The 26,437-nt window shown below is 32.4% G+C and overlaps 1 protein-coding gene across 1 annotated transcript; it reads right to left on the bottom strand.

Annotated features, from left to right (window-relative positions):
- Window positions 1-848: 848 nt before the first annotated feature.
- Window positions 849-24,537, bottom strand: LOC132726040 (sorting nexin-27-like). The gene is made up of 14 exons (XM_060711290.1): window positions 24,251-24,537; window positions 16,566-16,648; window positions 15,429-15,577; window positions 12,584-12,776; window positions 11,971-12,041; window positions 7,483-7,584; window positions 6,728-6,806; window positions 5,953-6,113; window positions 5,344-5,433; window positions 4,477-4,626; window positions 3,796-3,924; window positions 3,110-3,169; window positions 1,752-1,776; window positions 849-1,242 (listed from the first exon to the last, which is right to left on the bottom strand). The coding sequence occupies exons 1-13, from the start codon at window positions 24,499-24,501 to the stop codon at window positions 1,759-1,761; spliced, it is 1,536 nt and encodes a 511-aa protein (XP_060567273.1). The 5' UTR covers window positions 24,502-24,537; the 3' UTR covers window positions 849-1,242; window positions 1,752-1,758.
- Between the last annotated feature and the right edge of the window lie 1,900 nt (window positions 24,538-26,437).

The raw sequence follows: 26,437 nt of genomic DNA, 5'->3' as shown, positions 1-26,437 counted from the left end.
GCAAAAATTCAGTCTTGCATATTTTCCAAATTTTTAACAAAACATCGCTGATATACCCAATTCCCTGGGTCATGTTCCCAAAATCCTGGAAAAAGACCTTGAAATGACCATAATTAAGTATAAACCCGCTGTTTTACAACCAGGTACAACTACTGGCAAGCTTCTGTTACGAGAAATGTTTTGGCAATAGAGTTAAAACATTTCAACAAAAAACTAAACACAAAATGTAACATTATGCGCTCTTTTTTTTATGATGTCAAGCTGAGCTGAATTAGCTGTATAATATATTTCAAAAGAATGACTATTATAATATTATAATGGTTATTGACCAAATACTGATAATGATAAATGTCAGGGATATTATATTAAAAGTGACTATAAATTAAAAAGAACCTGCCACTTTTATTAACTCAATGTTACCTATAAATACCGAAGCATATTTATAGAAATTTCCGTGGGTCACATGATACTGATTATTCATATGAAAAAAAATACAGAATTGATAAACAATCGTGGCAAATTGTACAGTTATTTTAACTTTTACATTTACACTTGAATGGACATAATAATGCCATTTTAAACCATCTCATTTAACATATTCATGAAAAACTAAAAATAATTTAAGGTGTCTTTATGAAAGAAGCTACGGTATTTAGAAAGTATATCAGAATTAAATTATCTATAAGCATTTCTTGACGTATAATATTAATATAATTCTTTATGTATAATATCAATATTCATAAAACAAAATACATGTAACTTCAAATAAGTACTTAAAATGATGGGCAATAAATAATACTTACGAGTAAAGTACATGTACAAGTGAATCCTGGTTAAATGGCTAATGTATTCTGGTAAGTAAATAAGTAAGTAAATTAATATTCTTACACCATAAAGGTGAACAGTTTTATCATAATATCAAACATACGTTCAACAGGTTAACAATAACGAGTCTTCTGCTCGAAACTATAACAATAAGTTCCAAAATATGAAACTTTAAAAAAAAAACATACATCCACTACGGTGAACAGTGTACATGGAACCTCGACTTGCGTTGCAGAACACAATGGTGCACAAGTTTTTGTTCACAACTTTTGGGGGGGAAATAGGTTTTTCATTTATCTAAAGGTTTTGTTGAAGGTTTCTGAAAGACCGTTGACTTGTGTAACCTTACATCAGGGTGTAAGCAGATGGGTATTGCTGCTGGTCAGGGTAGGTTCACTTGAAAACATCCTACAAAATCTGTGGAAAAATCAAATTGAAATACTGTCGTTATGTTAATGCAAAAACTGCAAATTCATAAATGACAATACATATTCAAAAAATCATTTATAAATGAATCAATACATGTACATATTTTGGAGGTCCAGATTTGAAGTTCAGCTAATATCAATATCTGAGGAAACATCTTGATTCTAAACACAATGTAACTTCTTCAGTCAATAATTAGAACCACTGAATGAATAACAAGAGCACCACATGCATTGCTAACATATCTGTTTCTAAGTTAAAAAGAGGAATAACTCCAAAAATATAACTTTCAGAAATATGCCCCTTGTCTGACAACTGCACCTTGTCAAGATACTCAAGTATTCTAAAGCTTCATGCTGATAACTTTTAAAATGTTTGAATCAGCTACACAAATTTTTGTGCGACGACAACAACAATGACACCGCCATCGACTTTTTCCTTCAGACGAGCTATAAAATGATACATTTAGCCAAATGGAAATTATAGTTAAGCATACTTACATTACTTTCAAACATCCATTCCCTCCTGTAAAAATAAAATAAAATGGCCATCGTCAAATCGTTAATCAATATTAAACCTTATTATGGATTTCAATTTATAAGAAATTTAGCAAGACTTAAAACCGCTTAAAACCACACCGAGAAGACATGTTGTTTTTCTCTTCTTTGTTCACATAATGTTAGTAAAAGTAGTTTAAACACTTTTCAAAAATCTTCATAAGATAGCAGACAAATATTAATTCTCAAACAATCTTGGGGGGGGGGGGGGGGGGGATGATAACTACAGTAAATTTCTTTTCTTTTAACTTTGAACAGTATGACGAAGAAAAGGGAAATAATACACCAGTGAGCATAGTATATTTTGACATTAATTATTTTCAAAATCCATGTGTATATACTGTCAAGCCACAAGATAACTAGCCAGTGTTTTACATGGCAAATATTATAAAAGTTGACCAACAAAAATATATTATTCTATGATAGTGTTGTCATCAACAGAAATGATATGGATGTATAATTGATATTTTTTTTGCCAATCAATAATGGATAAACATTTGAAAAGTCACAAAATTTAACTTAACTAAATGTCTAGAGAAAAAGGAAAATTCGCTGAAAGCATATACAGAAGCAAGTGTTATACCTAACACTATGATTGTAATTTTACCACTTGTGCTCTACCACTTCTGACTGAAATCATGTAACTGCACAAAGGAGGCAAGCTTATTTTTAGCAACTTAACATGTTTAATTTCTAAAATGAATTTCGCCAGCTTTAATATTTGAAATTATTAATTATCAAAATTTAGGATTTCACGATGGAAAAATTTAAAAGGTAATCAGCCAACAGTTTAGAGCCTGGTCAGACTGCACATATGCTTGTCTCTATACTGGTGGCAAAGGCTAATCATTTTTGGTTCTGGCTGGGTAAGGGTTACACCTTAGAAAATTGCACCAGAAATACTATGTTTTTTTTTCTCTCATTAATATTAACTAAATGAAGGAAAATAAATGCCATGTTGGAACAAATGCCGTTTTTTTTTGTCAGCAATACCTTTTATTTAGATTACAACAAAGCAAAATTTAATAAAATTGAGCCATGCCATGACAAAACCAACTAATTGCATTTGCGACCAGCATGGATGCAGACCAGCCTGCGCATCCCGACAGTCTGATCAGGATCCCTGCTGTTCGCTATCAGTTTCTCTACTTGTAATAGGGTTTGCAAGCGAATAGCATGGATCCTGAGCAGACTAGTCTGGATCCATGCTGGTCGCAAACCCATTATGTTGGTTTTGTTGTGACACTGCTCAAATTATGTATGTTATTATTTTTTCATCAAGTTATAATGTTTTAACATACCTCTTTTTCCCATTCAATCTCTTCAAATATTTTATCAAAACATTCTTTCATGAAAACAAACTGAAAAAAATAGATATACATATGTGTAATTTTACCAGACTATGACAATTAACTGTTACTAGTATTTCTACAAAGTTTGTTCCACATGAATAAAATATCTGACATTATAATTAACCATTTAAGATTTAATATGCATATGAATCACTGCAGGTTCAGCTAAATTTTTCTGCATCACTACAATGTACTGGCAAGGTACAAAGTATGTTTACTTGTAACCAAAGTACTCCAGCATTTGTTTAAAATCAAAAAGAGTGCTCCTTCCTCCTTCAGATACCCACAGGTCTAGTAAAGGGATCAGGTCTATACACATTTTGTAGTTAAAAATTACTTTTCCAAAAATGTTGTTGATAATTATTAAAAATTCACAATTTGACTATTTTTTAGATAAAATCCTCCCCCCCCCCCCCCAAATTTACCAAATTACATGATTTTAACATTACCTAATTGAAGTGACTCAAACACATTTCCTAAAATGGCTGGGGAAAAAAAGACCCACTGAAATATGATTACTGAACTTGTTTGTCAACTCCTTTTACCGTAGCAGGGACATAGGGCAACCTGACCTCAATAACCAACCTCATTTAATGCTTATTATCTTCTATCATATAATTTATTGATAAACTTACATATTGTGTAAGAATTTGTACAATTCTTGGTTTTTTGCCTGGTCGGTTATATTCCAGTGTAAATGCCATACCCTCTTCCTCTATATCATAACCCTGTATATCCTTCCACTGAAACTCTATCACTTGTGACTGAAACACAAAGTTATTATATTAATGAGCCGCGTCACGACAAAACCAACATAATGCGTTTGCGACCAGCATAGATCCATACAATCCTGATCAGGATCCATGCTGTTCGCTTACAACCCTATTACAAGTAGAGAAACTGATATCGAACAGCATGGATCCTGATCAGACTGCGCGGATGCACAGGTTGGTCTGGATCCATGCTGGTCGCAAACATGTGTTTGCGACCAGCATGGATCCAGACCAACCTGTACTATATTGGTTTTATCATAACACGGCTCATTTGTATATATATCTATCTTTTCTAGGAAACCCTTAACAAGAACGTAGACATAGATTATGAAACTTTTACCAATTCATTGCCAAAGTTGACACAGATTCAAGGGTGAATAGAACAAGCCCACTCTTCTCTAATTAAAAGTGATCAAATAAATGAATCTCTTATACACAGTGCCTATATACCATGAGACTTTTCAGGATCTGTGTGGGGTTAAAAAAATGATACACATGGTATAGGCATCATGTCATATGAAAAAAGTTCATAAAACGTAATACCTCAGGAGTTCCATCTGTTTTACAAGCCTGTAATTTGAAAGAAGTTCGCCCAATAATTACTATAACATGCCCTTCTTTCCTCGAGTCACATGGACAGTGTGGGAATTGTACTTCACAATAACCCTCCAAAAATCTTGCTGTTTTCACATACTGAAAAAAACAAACAAGGTCATTAAAATTATCTCAACTTAATTTCAGACAATCAATACAGAAAGTATTTAGTTTACATAACATCTTTTCTGGAATAGTGTCTCAATAATTATTTAATAAATGCAAATACATGAATCAGATAAATTAGTGTGACTTAAATATGATTGAGACAGTATTTGTTACAAAACCATTTTTTCATTTAGTCCACATAACACATGAATAAGAAAATCGCAAGACACAAATAGATAGCTATATATATTTTTTTATTAAGTTTTTTCATTGGAAGTATCTCTCAAAAAAAAATCTTAAAACATTTGTAATAGACAGTTACCTCACATACAAAGTCTAAATTTGGTAGTCAAATAATTTAAACAAGTAATTGATTTACAGTTTTAACAAATAATCCCAGACCTATGCCACTGGTATAAATCTATACTAGCCTGTACAGATGTGTGACCTGACCTGATTCAATAATGTTGGTTAGTCAAAACTCTTATAACTAAACTCTTTTCAAATATACAAATGAAAGCTCCATATTCAAACCATATTCTAATCACAGCATTTAAAATTACACAAAAACCAGCAGGTTAAGGTTATTTCTGGTGTTCAATATAGCCAGGACACTGTCTCATAGTTATAACATCTTTGCCACTTCTCCAAGCCTGTTCTTGCATTTTCGAGACCCTTATCTGTATGAAGTACACTTTTTACGCTTACCTCTATCTTTTTACTTGCATCATTTAGTGACTTTAGTTCATATAATTTATCTTCAGGTTTGATATGACCCCTGTTCACTTCTTCTACAGCCTATGCAACAAATAAAATTCAAAGATTTAAACAAAATACCTATCTTAAACTAAGAATATATATACAACAACAAAAGCTGTATCAATCATTTTCATTCCATAACAAGTTTTCATGACAGAATAAATCAACATTTAAAATCAACAACTCAATATGCCTAAGAAATGCAAACATTTCTTTCTTCAGAAAAGGCAATTTATGAGTTTTATAAAATTTAAATTATGGCTTAATTAAGAGCATGTTAGATTGCTTTTAAATGAAGAAAGTAGCGCTGAATGTGAAAATGTTTGTCATAAAAGTAGCAAAATGTAACAAAGTAGTATTTTGACTTCCATTCAATCTTGATGAACCAGTCTACCAACATACTTCACTTGTAAATGTTGTACTTTATGCACATCAGAAAACAATGAATAAATATTTTATAAATGACCTAAAAAACTGTTCCAACATATATCATTAATATCTGATTTCCTTAAAGGAAAAAACATGACATATGAAACATAAAAATAAAATAAGACAAACCTGGCCAAAGAGGAAGTTAACAGCGACTGGGTCAGAATTGAGGAAGTTTTCTCGGTTTATGGAGAAGATCCATTTTTTTAAGGTAATACAAGTAGCTGTAGCAGTACTGTAATTCTGTATGTATATATTGTGTGGAAATTCATTTCTTTGTAATTTACGTTCTGAAAAAAAGAAAGTAAATTTGCAATAAAGCTTAAAAGTGAGAGACGGATCAAAAGACAGACGGACGGACAGATGACAGAGAAGTGATCCCTACATATTGCCACTACTCTGTAGAGGTAACACAGAAACAAGAATATCATTATCAACAAGACAGTAATGATGGACCTACATCGCTCATCTGAGTTTACAGTAAGAATTGCTTTCTCTGTGAATCATTTCTATTTAATTATATAAAATTATGACTAGCAGATTTATTCAAGATGATTTTCATTGATTTCTGTATATACAAAAGTGACTCCTTAATAATATGTATCAGGCCACACCCCCAAGCAGCCATCTTTTTTTAACTTTTCAAAGTTCTTTTAAAGCGTTGGTAGATGGTCACTCAAAAATCATTATCAAAATCAACATTTTTCACTCAAATTGGGTTAATAGCGCAAAAATATAATTTTCAATTTAATCCGAGTATATTACTTAATTGTCTATTGCACAACTGTCTTTCTATTTAAATTGTTCCAGTTTATCTATGTAGGAAATTCAAATGTTATGTTTATAAGCTTCAGTACTTCAAGTGTGTATAATAAAAACCAGTCAGGTTATATAAGGAACTTACCAAAATTATATTCAACAGTTTCAAATAAATAGAAGCATTCTGCAGCACCATCAGAGAGATTAACTTTATCAACAACAGCCTGAAAATAAAATAGTTCAATAAAATATATTCTTGCATAAAAAACTGTGCATGCATGCTTACATTAACGGAGAAAAAACATGCATTAACAGATAGATTCTTATGACTACACGATGTTGTGGCACATTTTTTAATATATATGACTCGGGGCTCAATGTAATACAGCTTAATGCAATGATGGCCCTGGTAGATTTATTATCAAAACAATATTGTCAAATGACATATGGAATGAATGGTACATGCAATGTTTTTTTTATACCAAATACATATAACAAACGTGGAATTAAGTATTTAGACATATACTTTTATGCATGAATAGTGCTTGGGCCTTATTAAATCCCCCCCCCCCCCCCCTGCGGGCTTGGGTTTTAAATGCACTCTCCTGCTTCAGCAAATGTTAATACATGAAAAAAAAACTTTATTAACATATCTTTCATACTTTTAGATAAGCACCACTCAAATGATAACTTTTAAGCTTTATAGTGCCCACAGACAGTACTACTTCTGTATGTAAACAATGTAGCAATTTACATCGGATGACCACCAAAATAATCAGCAAAACTTCACTATGTGTATTAACCATGAAACAATATATTGCACAAAGAAAATTTTACATTTTATATGTAATACCATCAGAGTCACATTTCCTGAATTTACAAGTTGGTTATTACACTTACATTATATACAGTATCCGTCGTATCATTTCTGTGAATAGTTACCACACAAATATTTCTATCTGGTAATAACACTTTTAATTCTACTTCATTATTGGCTGAGTCCTGAAATAAAAATAAACCAATAAATCAATGTATCAAACATGATGATAAACAAATACAAAATATGCCACTGGACAATTACAGCTTCTATAGATGTATGCCACCAGTGTAAAGTAGGTAGTTTAGCCTTCAGATCACAACAGGGAGCACGGGAATCGAACCCGGGTCGCCCAACTCACAGTCCAACGCACTACCTATTGAGCTAAACAGATGGCTAAAGTAGAGATAGCAAAAAGTACTGATTTAAAAACTCAATAAGAGCAAAAATAATCCTGAAAGAACGTCCAAAATACAGGCTTTCAAGTGGCCAATAACAAAAAAGTAGGGATAAAAGTAGGAATTTTTTTGTAAAAAAGTAGGGAAAAGTAGGGATTTTCAGAGCCGAAAAGTAGGGAAAGTAGGACTCTCTACTCACCTTTTTTCCAAAGTTGATTGCAAAAACAAATACAGACCCTTATCAACTAATATCCATGGCATTTTCTTCATTTAGGAAACCAGTCACCAGTGTCTCAATAGGGATTCCACAACAAGATGAATCTGGACATGAACCTGGAATTGGTATTTTTTTATTAGATCCAATTCCAAATAATAACAGAAAACTATAAACAATGAATATGTCAGAACACAGACTATTACTATTTAGAAACATTAAACATTAAGTAAGCATGTTTTTGTACACAGACTAGAGACAGAAAATGTGTTACAACCTTGTTTAAGATAGCATGGTTGTTACAAAATACAAACAAGAAAAACGTTATGTGCAAAAACATGGTTTTAGCTAGCATAATATGTGAAACACAGACTAGAACAAGGATAGGTGTTAAAACATGATTTTTTAACTAGCATTATAACACACTGAATGAAATGGAGTAAATGTAAAAAAAGCAAAGGTTTACTAGCATCCTAGTTATGCATGGAGTTTACATGGGCATGCAAAATAGATACTTGTAACAATCAAAAGTAAATTTTAAGATATATACACAAGCAGTTAGTATGCAAAGTTAGTACATGCAAAACTGACAAATCAAAGCAAGGGTTCACACTTCATAATGTATTAATTGCAGAACTATAGATATTAGTATAGTAAAGCCTGCTACCCAAAGAAATATATGCACACAACTACAGAGCAAAGCATATACATTAACATGCATTGTTAAATTTTGTGAGTCCATGTGGCATTGTGAAGTTAATTTTATAAATTAATGGACCTGAAATAATAAATTGTTAGTAAAATGGAATTTAAAAAGAAACTTAATGACACTTGCGAGAATTGTAAGTAGGTCTCAGATAATTCCAAGGTAGAGATGAGTATTTATGCCATATTAGATACATATATATTTAATGATAGAGAGCAAAAAACCTGTTATGTAAACTTTGGATGCAACAACAATCTCTCATATCTTTAATGGTTATATTACTAATAATTGGCACACTGAAAGCCTAAACACACTGTTAGTTATTTTTAAATTATCTGTTATAAGTTCAAGATTCCTAATCCCCCACCATATTAAAGCTATCAAATTCTATCTAATTAAAGCATACATATTTTTCAGAAACACTCACTAAATTTTTTTAGTATCTTTCATTCAATAAATTCAGGACAAAATGATCACAGTGAGCAAGTTCAATACTTGCCAATATGCCAAACATTGCCTAAAATCTATATAATAATATGCTCAAAGATGTTGGCAAGTGTTGTCCTCTGACGGTATAAGCATCATTGGGAAACAATTGAGAAGCTAGCCTGTGTACAAAAACATGTACAAAAACATATTATTATAATTTTGAAATGAAACAATTGAGAAGCTAGTCTGTGTACAAAAACATATTATAATTTTGAAATGAAACAATTGAGAAGCTAGTCTGTGTACAAAAACATATTATAATTTTGAAATGAAACAATTGATAAGCTAGTCTGTGTACAAAAACATATTATAATTTTGAAATGAAACAATTGATAAGCTAGTCTGTGTACAAAAACATATTATAATCATAAAAATAATTGAACACTAAGTAATATATCTATAGAAGCAAACTCACCTAAAGTCTCTGATTCTGCCATGTCAGCTCCAACCATCCTCATCATGGAACCCCTCTTGCACCACTGATGACCTACTTCCATCAACTTTTTCCTACAATTAAACTAGCATCTGATTCTTATTTAATTTGAGATAAACATTATCTCAAAATCAATCTACTACTTATACTGGATTTTTTATCAATTATCCTCGAGGTTTTTTCTTAAAAAAGTAGGGATAGTAGGGCATTTAAAGAAAAAAGTAGGGGTCAAACAAAAAAGTAGGGAAAAGTAGGAAAAATAGGAAAAGTAGGGCCCGCTTGAAAGCCTGAAAATAGCAAAACTGAAAATGCAGACTAGGTTTGATCAAGTCTGTTCATGGATGGTATAATTGAAAAGTGCAATCCTCTTGCACTGGCTACAGCAAAATTTAACAATAACATGAAATCTTCATTCTTCCAATCAAGTACTCGTAACTCAGATGATTTCTAAGGTTGAAATGTTTATTAATGTGCAAACTTGTCCAACTGTCCAATTGTGACAGTTGGCTTTCATAAACTGTCAATTTGGAACCTATTCACAGATGTTTCGATTATATATAACAAGTTTAAAGTTTCTTTATCAGAAATTCTAGATTATCTATTTGATAATTATTATATTTACGACAAAAAAAATTAAGTGATTTTGTTAAGCGCTATATGAACATTTGATTAATCACTTGATTGAACATGTTACTTATTGCCATCCCCGAGTAAAAAAACTGGACGAGGCCACAATTCCTTGCAGTTTCATCTGACTCTGAACTGTCCGTGACTTAACTGAAATATCTTTTTATATCTTAAGCCTGTGTATTTATAACAGGAAGTTTATAATTAAAAGAATGAATGCAATGAATGTAACATTCCTATAGTAATTTTTTCTTCATTCTATATGAACATATAGCTTCCTTAATTCTAAATATATCATTTAAAACAATGTTCTAAAATATCAATTGAAACAATGTGTTCATGCTTATCCCTATTACACTAAATGTTGGTGGTAGTACCAACAATTAACCCTTACCACCCTAAATATCTAAAATAAGCCTGTCCATTTCACAATCTGGGCAAAACCATTCATTATTTAGAGGAAAAAGTTTCAAACAAGTACTGTCTGAATATCAAACCGTGCAGACCATGACACATCTTTATGCAGTCTTATATTGGTCTGCACTGATCTCATGGGTAGATTCAGTCACCATTAGCAAGCTGGCCTTAGTTTTAAACATGAATAACATGTAACTTGGGGCTGTGTTTCATAGAAAGTCATAAGTCGGTTGTGTTTCATAAAAAGTCATAAGTCGGTTGTGTTTCATAGAAAGTCATAAGTCGGCTGTGTTTCATAGAAAGTCATAAGTCGGCTGTGTTTCATAGAAAGTCATAAGTCTGCTGTGTTTCATAGAAAGTCATAAGTCGGCTGTGTTTCATAGAAAGTCATAAGTCGGCTGTGTTTCATACAAAGTCATAAGTCGACTGTGTTTCATAGAAAGTCATAAGTCTGCTGTGTTTCATAGAAAGTCATAAGTCTGCTGTGTTTCATAGAAAGTCCTAAGTAGGCTGTGCTTCATAGAAAGTCATAAGTCTGCTGTGTTTCATAGAAAGTCCTAAGTCGGTTGTGTTTCATAAAAAGTCATAAGTCGGTTGTGTTTCATAGAAAGTCATAAGTCGGCTGTGTTTCATAGAAAGTCATAAGTCGGCTGTGTTTCATAGAAAGTCATAAGTCGGTTGTGTTTCATAGAAAGTCATAAGTCGGCTGTGTCTCATAGAAAGTCATAAGTCGGCTGTGTTTCATAGAAAGTCATAAGTCGGTTGTGTTTCATAGAAAGTCATAAGTCTGCTGTGTTTCATAGAAAGTCATAAGTCTGCTGTGTTTCATAGAAAGTCCTAAGTAGGCTGTGCTTCATAGAAAGTCATAAGTCTGCTGTGTTTCATAGAAAGTCCTAAGTCGGCTGTGTTTCATAGAAAGTACTAAGTCTGCTGTGTTTCATAGAAAGTCATATGTCTGCTGTGTTTCATAGAAAGTCCTAAGTCGGCTGTGTTTCATAGAAAGTCCTAAGTCGGCTGTGTGTTTCATAGAAAGTCATAAGTCTGCTGTGTTTCATAGAAAGTCATAAGTCTGCTGTGTTTCATAGAAAGTCATAAGTCGGCTGTGTTTCATAGAAAGTCATAAGTCTGCTGTGTTTCATAGAAAGTCCTAAGTTAAACCAAACCCGAGACAACTTTGCGTTTCAAAGAAAATGTGACTTTTACAATATGACTCAATAAACTGTTGAATAGCAATGCTTAGGACACACTTAGAACTTTCTATAAAACACATTTCTGACATTTACTGACCTGCTCAGATTCATTAGCAGCTAAAAATTCCTGCATAATATCACATTCTCCTATCACCCGGACAGCACATGCTGAAAAATCATATTACTGTATAATAATTATTATTATAATCAATTATAAAAAAGAAATATCAATTGCATTTTTAAGCAATAATAAAAGTTAATATCATTATTCTGTCAAAATCCATGTTAAAGTTGAGGGCCTTGGGATAGTGATCTCCTATTACACTCTCAAATAAGAGTGTGAAATTTCAACCAATTCTCTTCAGTTGTTTTGTTGATAACTAACTAACACACAAAATCTTAACCAGAATAATGCAAATGTGAGAACCATAGCTCACTTTTCTTCCAATTGTTGTGTTAGAAAAATTTTTTTTTTAAAAGTAATATTTTGAAAAGAATATATAATTATACTTTCAGGGAGGGGAATGGTGCAACATGTTGGCACTAAAATTCATGAAATTAGAGAGCTGAATGAGGCCTTTGCAAACAAAATCTAAAATTCATGAAATTAGAGAGCTGAATGAGGAATCTATGCAAACAAAATAAAAGCACTTATTTTTGTCACTTTCCGACATCAGACCCAGTAAGAACAAATAATTAAGGATTCAAACCTTTTTCCAGGTATTGTTCCAGACCTCGTCTCCGTGAATCTAGCTGTTGCTCTGTTAATGTAAACAACTTTTTACCAGGCATCTTAGGAAATGAAAAATCTGGAAACTCTCTTTTTAATCTTGAATGAAGAGTGTCAAATTCACTGTAACGTCTTGAACACAAATGGCGACCAGCCATATATATATTGTAGACCTGAAAACGAAGACGTCTTCTCAGTAAGATTGTCTTAAATATACATATGACTTTAATACTACATTTTTTTTTACTTGACTTTAATACTTTAATTGATATAGGGTGTCTGTGGCTGAGTGGTTAAGGTTGTTGACTTCAAACCACTTGCCCCTCACTGCCGTAGGTTCAAATCCCAACAGGGACTTTGGATTCTTTCATGTGAGAAAGCTATCAAGCTAGCTTACAGAACAAGGTTGGTTCTACTCAGGTGTCTGGTTGTTCCTGAAGTAATGCATGGAGGGGCACCTGATGTCTTCCTTCACCAGTAAAGCTGGGAAGTTGCTGTGACCTTCAATGTCTTTGTGTGACTTAAAAGTAAAAACCCAACAAACAAAAAAACTTCGATAATAATCATTAACTTTCATGTAAAAAATATTAAAATCAGGTAATGCTACATTTTTTATTTCTAAAAAGCTTTTTTATTTTTTGTGTCCTGACCAATTACCTGAACTATCTTTTGCTTCTGTTGCTTTTTGGCAACAAGTTCAGTTTTGGTGACTTAATATTTTGTATGGAAGTCAAAAGAATCGTCACTTGTTCCTGACTTGTTCCTTAAGGTGATAAGAATCTAATATGCTTGCTTTACATTATTTATATGTTCTAAAAGTCATGTTCACCCTTTCTTATGAAGGAAAACTTTAATTATTTCTGAGGAATATATACCTTTAAGTGACAATAATTATGTAAGTGTTTTGAAGTGTAGTGTGCCTTTAACTGACAATAATTATGTTAGTGTTTTGAAGTGTAGTGTGCCTTTAACTGACAATAATTATGTTAGTGTTTTGAAGTGTAGTGTGCCTTTAAGTGACAATAATTATGTAAGTGTTTTGAAGTGCAGTGTGCCTTTAACTGACAATAATTATATAAGTGTTTTGAAGTGCAGTGTGCCTTTAACTGACAATAATTATATAAGTGTTCTGAAGTGCAGTGTGTCTTTAACTGACAATAATTATGTAAGTGTTCTGAAGTGTAGTGTGCCTTTAACTGACAATAGTTATATTAAGTGTTTTGAAGTGTAGTGTGCCTTTAACTGACAATAATTATGTAAGTGTTTTGAAGTGTAGTGTGCCTTTAACTGACAATAATTACATAAGTATTTTGAAGTGTAGTGTGCCTTTAACTAACAATAATTATGTAAGTGTTTTGAAGTGCAGTGTGTCTTTAACTGACAATAATTATGTAAGTGTTCTGAAGTGAAGTGTGCCTTAACTGACAATAATTATATAAGTGTTCTGAAGTGCAGTGTGTCTTTAACTGACAATAATTATGTAAGTGTTCTGAAGTGTAGTGTGCCTTTAACTGACAATAGTTATATTAAGTGTTTTGAAGTGTAGTGTGCCTTTAACTGACAATAATTATGTAAGTGTTTTGAAGTGTAGTGTGCCTTTAACTGACAATAATTACATAAGTATTTTGAAGTGTAGTGTGCCTTTAACTAACAATAATTATGTAAGTGTTTTGAAGTGCAGTGTGTCTTTAACTGACAATAATTATGTAAGTGTTCTGAAGTGAAGTGTGCCTTAACTGACAATAATTATGTAAGTGTTTTGAAGTGCAGTGTGCCTTTAACTGACAATAATTATGTAAGTGTTTTGAAGTGTAGTGTGCCTTTAACTGACAATAATCATGTAAGTGTTTTGAAGTGTAGTGTGCCTTTAACTGACAATAATTATATAAGTTGTGGAGTTTGAATGTACTTAATGAACTATCAAGTGTCATATGCTACAATATTTCAGTTTTATCTAAAAAAAAAAAAGATATAATCTTGCAGTGTTTAAGGTGTCTTTCAGTCTTTCACCAATCATATATATCCTAACCATCTTGTATTACCACAGTCAGAATAAATTGATAAACATTGCTTTAAGATATTCTCTTAAAACAATGTTTATATTATTTTTGTCTAACAATTTGTATACTTAATATCTCCACCCACTTTGCATGAAAAACAATATTGCTATGAGAGTATAAAACACGCATATGTACTGTATACGTAATGTCAGCCTTTGTAAAAATAAACTGGTTATCAAAATACAATTACTAGCTACATTTAATAAGTGGTTATATTATACACTATATCATATTTTTTCCACTAACTTAAGGCTAATTGCATTCAATTTCCCTCAATTATTACTTTTCTATGAGACCTCTTCATCTTTCATCCTAGACATAAAAACCTCCTAAAATGTTTACTTTGTAACATCATTTTTATGGGGACTACAGTAATATCATGTAACACGATGACAATTTCTATACTTTTTGTATATTATAATAAAATGTAGAAATTGTTTTTGAAACAGCATAAGTATTGTCACTATCCTATATATGTGAAGCAAAAACAACCTTAGTAAAATTTCACCCACAAAAGAAAAATGACATGAAAAAAATCCCCCCTTCTAAAGATACAGGTACTGCTCCCCCAAAAATGAGAAAGAGCACTAAGATATATAAATATAAAGCGACTAAAATCAATTGTTTATATAATAAAACACATGTTTCATATAATTTGATACACTCATTTGCAATATAAAATGCTTTTATCAATAGTTTATATACCTATTAAACTAATCATAATGTTTTCTATAATTTGATATGTACTCATTTGTAACTACCTACCACAAATCTTTCCCCACTTTGTTGTACAGACTGATAGTCCGGTATAGAGATCGGCAATGATCGTCTCTCGGAGTAATCAATGTACGAGGGTCCCGAAGAATCATCACTTGGTTCCAACCTGTCCGCTATCTGGTCCGGAACTGATATCACTAAAGTATAAATATCAAATTATTACTATTATATACAGTGAATTCCCGTTATTTAGACCACCTTTGGGACTTACAATAAAGGGGTCCTTGATAGTAGGGTGGTATTTATATTGGAATGGAAAAAGAGCATAACTATTAAATGTGACATTTGAAAATTGGTCTTATTATAAAGGTGGTTTTAATGAGGGGTTTCATTTACAAAGGAAACACATAACAAACTTAACCATTGTTAATACATGATGTGTTCTTCAATACACGAGTTAATTACATATGAGCCCCGTCATGACAAAACCAACATAATGGGTTTGCGACCAGCATGGATCCAGACCAGCCTTCGCATCCGCGCAGTCTGATTAGGATCCATGCTGTTCGCTATCAGTTTCTCTACTTGTTATAGGGTTTATAAGCGAACAGCATGGATCCTAATCAGACTGCGCGGATGCGCAGGCTGGTCTGGATCCATGCTGGTTGCAAACCCATTATGTTGGTTTTGTCATGACACAGCTCATATATGAACTATAGACTACTGGTGGTAGCAATGTTTTACAACCTGACCTCTCTAATAAAAGGTGGCCTCTTTGTAACCACTAAGACACTACTAACTGCAGTATCCAACTGACAGTAGAATAATCACAAAGATTAAAACAAAGTTGTAGACAATTATATCAAAATCTCGCTTAAAATCAGACTTATACTTGAAACGTCATAATGAAAAACACAAAATAGTGGCCACTTGGCCAAGTGGTTAACAAATCTGATTAGTTATATAACGAGTGCTAGCCATGTGGGTTCAAACCCTGCCAGGGGCAAAAAGCAAGAAACTTTAAACTCATTGCATGATTGCTTAGTACCTGTTGATTCAAGGAACAGATTCCAGGGTTACAACACAATGCAACTAAAATGTATTTCTATAAACTAAAAAATAAATAGATTGCAGTTGAATAAAAAACAACAACAACAATAACAAACAGCAACAGCACTACTTTACCTGTTAATGTGAGAGTATCACCACCAGACTTTATCAGGTCAACAACTTGTTTATGTGTAGCTCCTTCAACATTCACTTGATTTCTGTACAAACAAAAAGGAAGACTCTAAAATTATCACAAATCTATCTTAAAATATCAACACAATAAAACAACGCGAGTACTTTTCCAACCACCAGACATACTTGAAGAGCACTCAATTAAGTCTTAAAAACCTTTAAAGAGTTGTGCAATTTTTTTACAAAGGCCAATGTGTTCCATTTTTAATTGTCTACCTTCATGCAATGTTTATAGGTAATCATCTGCACTACCCCAAGTACTAAGGCTAAGCTCAACCTTTCAACTTTTGAACACCATTATGTCAAAATAAAAATCTAAAGAGTAAAGAATATATGAGCCGCGTCACGACAAAACCAACATAGTGGGTTTGCGACCAGCATGGATCCAGACCAGCCTGCGCATCCGCGCAGTCTGATCAGGATCCATGCTGTTCGCTAGCAGTTTCTTTACTTGTTATAGAGTCTGTAAGCGAACAGCATGGATCCTGATCAGACTGCGCGGATGCAATTTAAATGTCATTTAGGGGCTAAGACTAATTCCTTGTATTATTCTATTGTCTAGTATCCAGTCCAAGTTATTATGAAGCAAATCAGTACATAGATTAAAAACAAACTAATTATAAAAAAACTTATTAAATACAGACCTGTACCAAATATTCATAATAAGGCTGTGACTTTTAATACATGTATTTACACTGCACTGTCTCAGATAAAGAACATATTTTACATTTATCATTTGCATAGATAAACCACTATCAAAAACCAGTATATTATGTAAATAATGCACTACACTTGGGAAAGGTGCAAATGTTAATTATTTGTGACTGTCATTCTGAATCCAACAGGATAAAAGATCAAATAAATCTCTATATGTAGACACTTGCCATATGAACTTTTCCATTTTTAGTTGTCTTGGATTATACAATGAAGACAAAATATAATATTGCACAATCTTTTTCCTCCTAACCTTAACTGTTTTTTTACATAAGAATTTGAGAATGGGCTCAATATGTGCACACATGTAAATTCAACCAACTTTTCACTTTCTGTTCAAAATCTGAATATGCTTCAAACTCCTACAGCTTATAAGATTTAACCAATAAATGATTTATTATGGATATGTCCTTTCAATCAGGACAAAACAGAAAGAATAAGGAAAAGATAATTAGAAATATACATGTACTCATACATCTTCAAATATCTTAGCGAAGATAGGCATGTCTCCCTTTCAGAACTATTGGCTCCAAACTTTTGGTGATGCAAACTAAAACTGACCTAGAGGGAACCCTGGACCATGATCAAAACAACAAGGGTTTCATGGGAAGCTTCTGATGGCCTTGTTTTTTTTGCTCAATGTATATTAATTCCAGTGCTGAGGCCTGAGCAAGCTTTATGACCATATAAAATGTTGGATAATACTCCTACTGAATGTAACAGTAGCTTAATTATATAGCCAGCCTCCATTATTTTTCATTAATTTTCCTTTTTTTATCTGAAAATAACTTTAAAGACTTGACAACATTCATGATCTTCCTTTGTCAGACAGTAATTACTGGAATATAAATAGGTAATAATCCTTCACTGTCATCAAATGATGTGTGACTTGGTGTTTCGTAACACTTCAATAACTGGTTAAATATACATGTATAAAAGTATGTAATCAATATTGAAACAAATCAATATCCATTCCATGGATATATTCAGTAAATTATAGAAACGATACTTCACACACAGACTTTAAAGATTTTTTTTTATTAAATAAGGATTTTGGTGGGTTTTTTTTTAAACATTTAGCTGCAAACTTGCGTAACTGATAAAGTTAAATGTAAATGTCTGAATTCTGCTCTGTTCTTTGTCATAGAATGTGAGATTTCATTATCAATTTTCTTAAATTTTCCACTAAACAGTGTATGAATATATTTACTTCCTTGTCTTCCTATTATCACATGGTACAAGTTATAATATAATATATATAGGTTCCCACGAAAGGTCAGAGCTTTCCTTCACAGGCTGGGGAAGCAGCCCTTCCCCTAATTTTGGGGGAAAAATAATATGGTATTTACATGTATGTAAAAGGGGAAGAGAAAACTTGATATCATTTCAAATTTTGGGAAAACTGCATGATTTTAAAGGTTTTTTTTTTTTTTTGGGGGGGGGGGGGGGGGGAGCCACCCCTAAAGGGCCCCTGACTATAGAAGGAAAAAAAAGCCCTGATGGTAAATTGATAGAAAGTTTGAAATTTCCATGTGGGTGTAATCATAAGTTACTGTAAATGGTAACAAGAGCTGTCCGTAAGACAGCGCGCTCGACTTTTTTATTGCTTGCCAATAAAAAAAGTTTTTGCAGTAAAAGGCAATACAAGAATCTCTGTATTTTTAAAGTGAACTAGTTGTTTGATACCCTTGAATATTACAGCAATGTTTATATGACATAATTTATGGTAAAGTGAACAAGTGGATAGGAATGAATTTTTTTAGATTTTTTAAGTTTTTTAGTGCTTGCCTATAATACAAAACATTGACAGTTAAGGGCCATAATTCAAATAAAATCTTTGACAGAATTACCTTCTCCTGGACATGTTTGGGAATCATGATTGTAAACAAGTATTCCAACTTTCAAATTAATATCTCAAACAGTTCAGTCAAAAAGTGGACTGGTACTAAAAACTTAACCAAGATTCTAAGTCGATAAAAGGCCTTAATTTTTAAAACAAATCCTTGACAGAGTTACCTTCTCTTGCGTACAGATGGGGGTAATGATGTGAAATAGCATTAAAAGTTTCAAAGCAATATCTCAAAGGGTTAAGGCAATAAGTGGATTTTACCCATATTCAATGTATTTTCTAAGTCAAAAAGGGGCATAATTCTGTCAAAAACCTTGACAGAGTTATGTCCTCTGTCTGTTGATGAAGGTCGTGATGGTAAACAAGTATGGTCAGTTTCAAAGCAATACCTCCAATGGTTTTGAAATAAAGTGAGGTGGTACAAAAAACTTAACCAAGCTCAATACACTTTCTAAGTCAAAAAAGGGCCATAATTCTGTCAAAAACCTTGACAGAGTTATGTACTCTTGTCTGTAGATGGAGGTTATGATGGTGAACAAGTATGGTAAGTTTCAAAGCCATACTTGTAATACTTCTGAAATAAAGTGGGGTGGTACGAAAAACTTAACCAAGGTGTGACGCCAACGCTAACGCCGACGCCGGGGCGAGTAGGATAGCTCCCCTTTTCATAGAAAAGTCGAGCTAAAAATGCACTTTAGTCTAAGGCAGATTATTTTTTCATAAAGCTATAAAAAAAATACTTTTTTACGCCTGAATATTTACCAAACAATCCCATTTTATTAATTTAAAAAAACCTACTGAATATTTTCCACATATAAAGTTTTTTTTTTCAAAGGTTTCCAAGCCATGTTATTATTGCAGAGCGAGGCCATGTAACATTTATCAATTCATGATTGATTTTCATTACCATTTTTAACTAAAGCAAAAAAATAAAAAAACATTTTCTTTGTTCATAATTTTTTTTCAGCCTCTCAGAAACACATATTAGTGTAAGTTGAGTCAGTCTGCTTAACAGTACTTTAGACTGCAATCAAATGTTAGACAATGAGCAGGCACTTGACCTACTTATTATGTCCATCAATGATGATCATAAGAAGAGATTGGATATTCAAATGCCCAATCACAATAACAAACAATATTTGATATCTACAATATAAAACTGTATATTAAAAAAATGAAAAAGTTTATGAAAAAAAAGTTTAAAAGGGGATTCAACAAACTTTATTTTATTACCAGTCTGCTCAACAATTAGTATGATGGTTTTGAAAAATTTAAGTTTGGCTGGAATTATTTTAATACTAGGGTCAGGCATCCTGGAACAAAAAGATTCACTGCTCTTCTACAGTGGGTAAATCGAATCACTGTGTCATTTATTGCCAGTCTATATCAGTTCAATTACAGTATATTATAGCGGCAAATAGCCATATTTTTAAGTAAAAAGACACAGCAAGACAGAAATGATAATCTGATTAAATAACATAATTTAATTCAATAAAATAATTGCCATAAAGACAACTGATCTGATTTTATTTATCAAAATATGCCTTATTCACTGTTTTAACTTTTAATATCATACATTTGAAATTATATGAACCAAAATTGTTATAATACGTGTCAGTATAGAACTTATCACTAATAAGGAGAGAAAATATGTAAACGGTCAGATAAATCAGTTGGTACAGTCAAAAGGAGTTTCCGAGGGTCTGAAGTTCAATCCCGGTCGGACTGAATATTTTCCCCAAATCTGTGACATTGGGTGCTGAAAACATCACAGTTATGGAGATCATTTTCTGAAATTGGATTCTTAGCCAATTCAACTTCATGACTATCTAACAGAGTTTTTAAACTCACCAAATGACCAATTTTTTTAATAAGAGGAAGTCAAAACCCCGGGCCGCGAAGTTGTTAGGCTATTGACTTCATGTGTATATTAATATGAAATTAAATTAAAAAAAAAAATGTAGAATTCTATACCTATCAGTGATTTTTCAGTATCATTTCATGTTGGGTGCCATAACGCAATACTGCACAGCAAGTATTCCGATAATGGACCAATCACAACTTATTGGCTTAGAAGTTAACAATAATAACCAAAGTCAGGGCTCAAGCTAGGTTCAAAATTTAGGGAGAAGTCACTTCTCCCTCCAGCTGCTTTAGGGAGAAGTGGGGAGACTTTAGGGAGAAGTGAGGAGATTCATTTATCGATGTTTGTTGTATCGCAATTATGTTGACTCACTGTACATATCTTATTAAATGAATTGGATTTGTGTTACAACAGAATATTCAATTTTAATTTAAAAGTAGTTTGAAACAAGTAATAAGAATGAGTATCATGTAATGCAACCATTGCATTAAATGAAGATAAAAAAGCCATAGTTGATTCCTATCATGGATCATATCATGGGTGGATTAACAGTTATTCCCTTCTGATTTACTATTAAAAAGCTTGCGCCGGACATTATATTCATATTCACTTATGTTGTAAAGAAAATGAAAGTAGATAACGAAAGAAAGATCTTTAATTTAGCTTCATTTGTAATAAATACAGTGTAATACGCCGTCAATTTTATCAAATTTAACTCGTCGACAAAAAAGGTTATCATAACTTTCATTTAAACAAGATTGCATTTGAGAAAAATGCTATGCCACCGCATTAATACAACACTAAATAGTAGTGTAGGAACAGATTTTTTTTGTTTCTATACAATTGAAGATTATCATAATGCATATCTAATTCTTATTATCAGATTAGTGGTTAAATCTATTGTTAACTCAATAAAAGATCAGAGTAGGAATATATCAATGCACTTGAGTCTAGTGAATTTGGTGGTGAAGGTCATATTTCACACAGCCTAAAATTTCATGACTGCATCAAAGGACAACATGTAATACACTTTGTCAAAATCTAGGTCAGCTGATATCAAAGTTCACTTTTAATTTTGACACTAGAGGCAAAATTTGAACAACTTTGGTAGAGTACCTATAGATGATATCATTTAACAAATATTAAAGCTCTAAGCCTTGTACCTTCAGACAATAAGTTTATTTTTATTTTTTACTATATGTATATTATTATATTGAAAATCAATGACCCCCGGGGCGGGGGCAATTTTGACCCCAGGGCTATTATTTGAACATTCTTGCTAGAGGTTCACTTCACAATGTTTCATGCAAAGTATCTAACCTCTAGCATTTGTCAATTGCTAGAAGAAATTTTTTTAAAGTTTTTACTATAAGTTTTTACTATGTAAATATGAGGAAAATCAATGACCCCCGGGCCGATTTTGACCCCAGGGCTATAATTTGAACAATCTGGGTAGAGGTCTATCAGACAATGCCTTATGCAAAATATCTAAGCTCTAGGCCTTTTGGGTCTTTACAAGAAGGTATTTTAAATTTTTACTATATGTACATATAGTGAAAATCCATGACCCCCGGGCAGGGCTGATTTTGACCCCAGGGCTATAATTTGCACAATATTGGTAGAGGTCTACCAGACAATGTACCAGACAATGCCTTATGCAAAATATCTAAGCTCTAGGCCTATGGGTCTTTACAAAAAGGTATTTTAAGTTTTTACTATATGTACATATAGTGTAAATCAATGACCCCGGGGCGGGGCCGATTTTGACCCCAGGGCTATAATTTGAACAATCTTGGTAGAGGTCTACCAGACAATGCCTTATGCAAAATATCTAAGCTCTAGGCCTTTTGGGTCTTTACAAGAAGATTTTTTAAATTTATTCTTATAATTCCTTTTTGGTTGCCATGGCAACCAGATTTCTGCATGGAATTAAATTCTTTGAACAACTTTGGAAGCCCTTCACTCAAGGATCAATTCCTGCCAAGTTTGGTTGAAATTGGACTAGTGGTTTTTCACAAGAAGATTTTTTAAGTTCACTATATAATCTATATAACACACACACACACACACACAAACAAACAAACAAACAAACACACACACACACACACACACACACACAGGTGAATCGCTATATGCCACCGCATCGCAGATGCTGCGGTGGCATAAAAATTACCGTTACAGTCATATGTCGAGCGGTCCTCGTAATTCTGACAATCATTCGATAGTGAAAATTTAATTGACGTTTGATCCGTCCATTGTAAATAATTGTTACGGGTAGTTGTATGTTAGCGATTTAATGATTGGTTTAATAATGTCGCCTCAATTAAAACGTGAATTACGATTGGTTTCTCGCACGTATCGGTAATCTCGCCGTGGGCGGAGTCTAATTGTTCCTCGAATGTCTGTTAATTAGACTTTTATGACATGATGGTAAACAAACGGATTAATGACATTTCGCGTTGATTGAGATGCCTGACAGTCCCTTTTTCCGGCGGCGAGGGTAAACAAAGCAAACACACACAACATGTTATTCACAGTTATTGTTTGTAATTTTCAATAATGGATCAATAAAATCGGGCGACTTCATCTTCGCTTTCATGTAGGATGTCGGCGAAGTCAGACGCAATTCGGCGACTATTTCGCCCAAATCGCCCACTAGCTCGAGCCCTGAAAACGTTCTGATTGAAAATGGAAACGTTATCTGGTTCTCGTTCCCATTCAAGATTAAGTGCACTGGGAATTAGCCTAAATGGAAGCAATGCATAAAATACCAAATGCCACTTTTATAACGAAAAATGTTAACTAAAAAATGAACAAATTTTTTTTATTTTACTTCCCCTTTCATAGGCTTTGCCTATTTTCATATTAATGTGATTTTGGAGGGTAATTGCGTAATCAAGGGAGGGGTTCATATTCCAAACATCTGTGTTTCTAATTTTTTATTACAACATATTCTTTAACACATGTTTAAAGAATCTGATTCATTTATAAATCTATTTTAAACTTTATTTCCATTAAAGTAAGCTAAACATGCATGCTGATAGCAATAAAAACATAAACAGCTGGTCCAAATCTACTTCCTGAAATTATGTAGATACATAACAACTTTGTCACTGACAGTCTGTAATTGCATGCAATTTGAACATTACAAATGTGTGCAAAAAAGGAACAAAAAGTGGTTTGCATAAAAGTCTAACATACACTTCCAAAATTCTATCTCCTTTCCGGATTCCAGCTCTTTGAGCAGCTCCCCCCTCCAGAACAGCACTGACATGTTGCAGAGGGGCATATAACACCCCGTTTATAGATTTCAGGACCCCACCTTCACTAACTTGACCTCTAACATTAAATCCAAAACCTGTCTCAGACTTTGTTATTGTCACAATTCGTGGTCCAATGCTAGTATCTTGAGAATTTTCTGAAGGGGAGGGACTTTCGTCACTCTCCGCCATACTTGGTCATGTGACCAAACTAAATATACCGGTGCATTTTATTTATGAAACGTGATAAATTCAGTATTCTTATAGCGACTTGATTTATAACAAATACGTATTAATGAAATGAGAATAATCGATTTAGGGGCGCTATATCATTTAATCACAGAATATCAGTGACCAGTTTATAAACTTCTGCGGGCCATTTTAAAAAGCAATGCTTTAAAGTGATTATTATAGTGGTGCTTTTTATATGCTTTGAAGAAAATGACCAGAAAATTTAATATTTCGTGTGAAACATTTAAAAATTCTAAGTGATCTTATGAGATTAATTTACCTTTGAATTAATGTAATTAGTGTAAAATATTTGAAAGCGGTGATCCCTTGGAAGCAATGAAATAAAAAATACTATCTAAAAAATAAATGCAGATTATGTTTGATTGGGTCTGTTTATGAAATATTTAAAAGTGCCACATCTCTCACGCTCCCTAGCACCAGCGTAAGCCAAACTAACGTGTTGGAATCAATGAGCCAAAGGAAGCAGTGTGTTAATTTTTCTTAAACTCTATATTTTATGCTAGTTGAATCTTAGTTGTATGATTTGTATGCTATGTTCATATTAAAACTCCTTATTCCCCATTCCATTAGACTGTGCATGCAACTTAATTTTAGTTAACTTTGTTTGTTACCCTGTATGTGCTTTATCTTGTTTCTTTTTTATGCTGTATTAGTTCTATCATAAATTTTTATGCACTTTTATAAGTAAGTTTTATTTATCTATTTATTTATTTATATATTTTTTAGGAAACCTTCAATTACGTATTTATAAATTGTAGATGTTAACTTATAACTATATATTACTATTTTATTAATGTTTTATATTTTATTATTATTTTTATTTATTTCACATTGCTATATGTATCATACTTAAATTTCTAGACTACAGTCATTTATTACTTTTAGAAACTGTTATTACCTTTAATACAATATGTACTGTGCATGTCATCAATCTATGCCTTAATTTACCATCTTATTGTAAAATTCTTCTTAACCTTGATACTCTTATTTCATGCTAAAGCTGCTAATAGTTTTATCCTCTAGGGTATATGTTTTTATTTTCAGAACTGTTATATGTTAGTAAATATGTTTTATGCCTTTGTTGTTGTCGGTAAATAGCTTATTAGCTAATGTTTCTTGTAATATGCAAACCAACTTTACAAGTTTCTTGTATCTTGTATCTTGTAAGCAGAAAAGATTATAACATTGAAGTGAAGCATGGGACAACATTTTACACGGCACTTGAAACAAAATTGCTGTAGTGAGGTATAAAAATCTGGGATGATTAATCGGAAGCAATGAAAATAGCAATATAATATACATGTATATTATTTAAAGATCCTGTATGTTTTGTGATTGATATTGTTACTGTGTGTAAACCACACTTGCAAAAATTATATATGTATATAATTATGCAAATAAAACAATTTTCAAACATCGAAGAATATGTTAAATGTGTACTGCAAATATTTGTGCACATTATATTTAATCAATAAATTACATGCATTCATTTCTTATTGGAAAATTTGACATAGAATTTATAGAAAATAAATTTCGAATTACCTCCCTTTATTTACATGAAATGTTAAATTGGGTAATATCTTTATAAATAATGCTCATTGGAACTTACAATATTGACGAATCTTAATTTGAGCATCATATTTATGAAATAAAACCATGAAAATAAACTAGTGTAATATGGTATTTATTAAATGGCTTTATATTACACTCCTGCTACGCGGTTTATGTGATAAATTGTTTTACTGGCTATATATGAATGCTGATATGCCATCCTCAATTCTGTTTGAATTGGGCCCAATTTAAAGGTCTTCAACAGTTAGAGATTTATCTTTTTAAAGTATTTCTGATGTTGAGTATTAAATGAAAATTTTCAATT

This window comes from Ruditapes philippinarum, unplaced genomic scaffold, assembly GCF_026571515.1.
Source record: "Ruditapes philippinarum isolate M1 unplaced genomic scaffold, ASM2657151v2 ctg4713_1_1_1_1, whole genome shotgun sequence".
Classification (NCBI taxonomy): Eukaryota; Metazoa; Mollusca; class Bivalvia; order Venerida; family Veneridae; genus Ruditapes; species Ruditapes philippinarum.
This window is presented reverse-complemented; position numbering and strand designations above follow the sequence as displayed.

What these genes read in the sequence shown, in the direction of transcription:
- LOC132726040 (XM_060711290.1), bottom strand. Translation starts at nt 24,501, where the DNA reads ATGGCGGAGAGTGACGAAAGTCCCTCCCCTTCAGAAAATTCTCAAGAT. An exon ending in TGATACTCTCACATTAACAG is followed by an intron (nt 15,578 to 16,565) that starts GTAAAGTAGTGC and finishes TTTATACTTTAG; the next exon opens with TGATATCAGTTCCGGACCAG. An exon ending in GGAACAATACCTGGAAAAAG is followed by an intron (nt 12,042 to 12,583) that starts GTTTGAATCCTT and finishes ATGATTTTTCAG; the next exon opens with CATGTGCTGTCCGGGTGATA.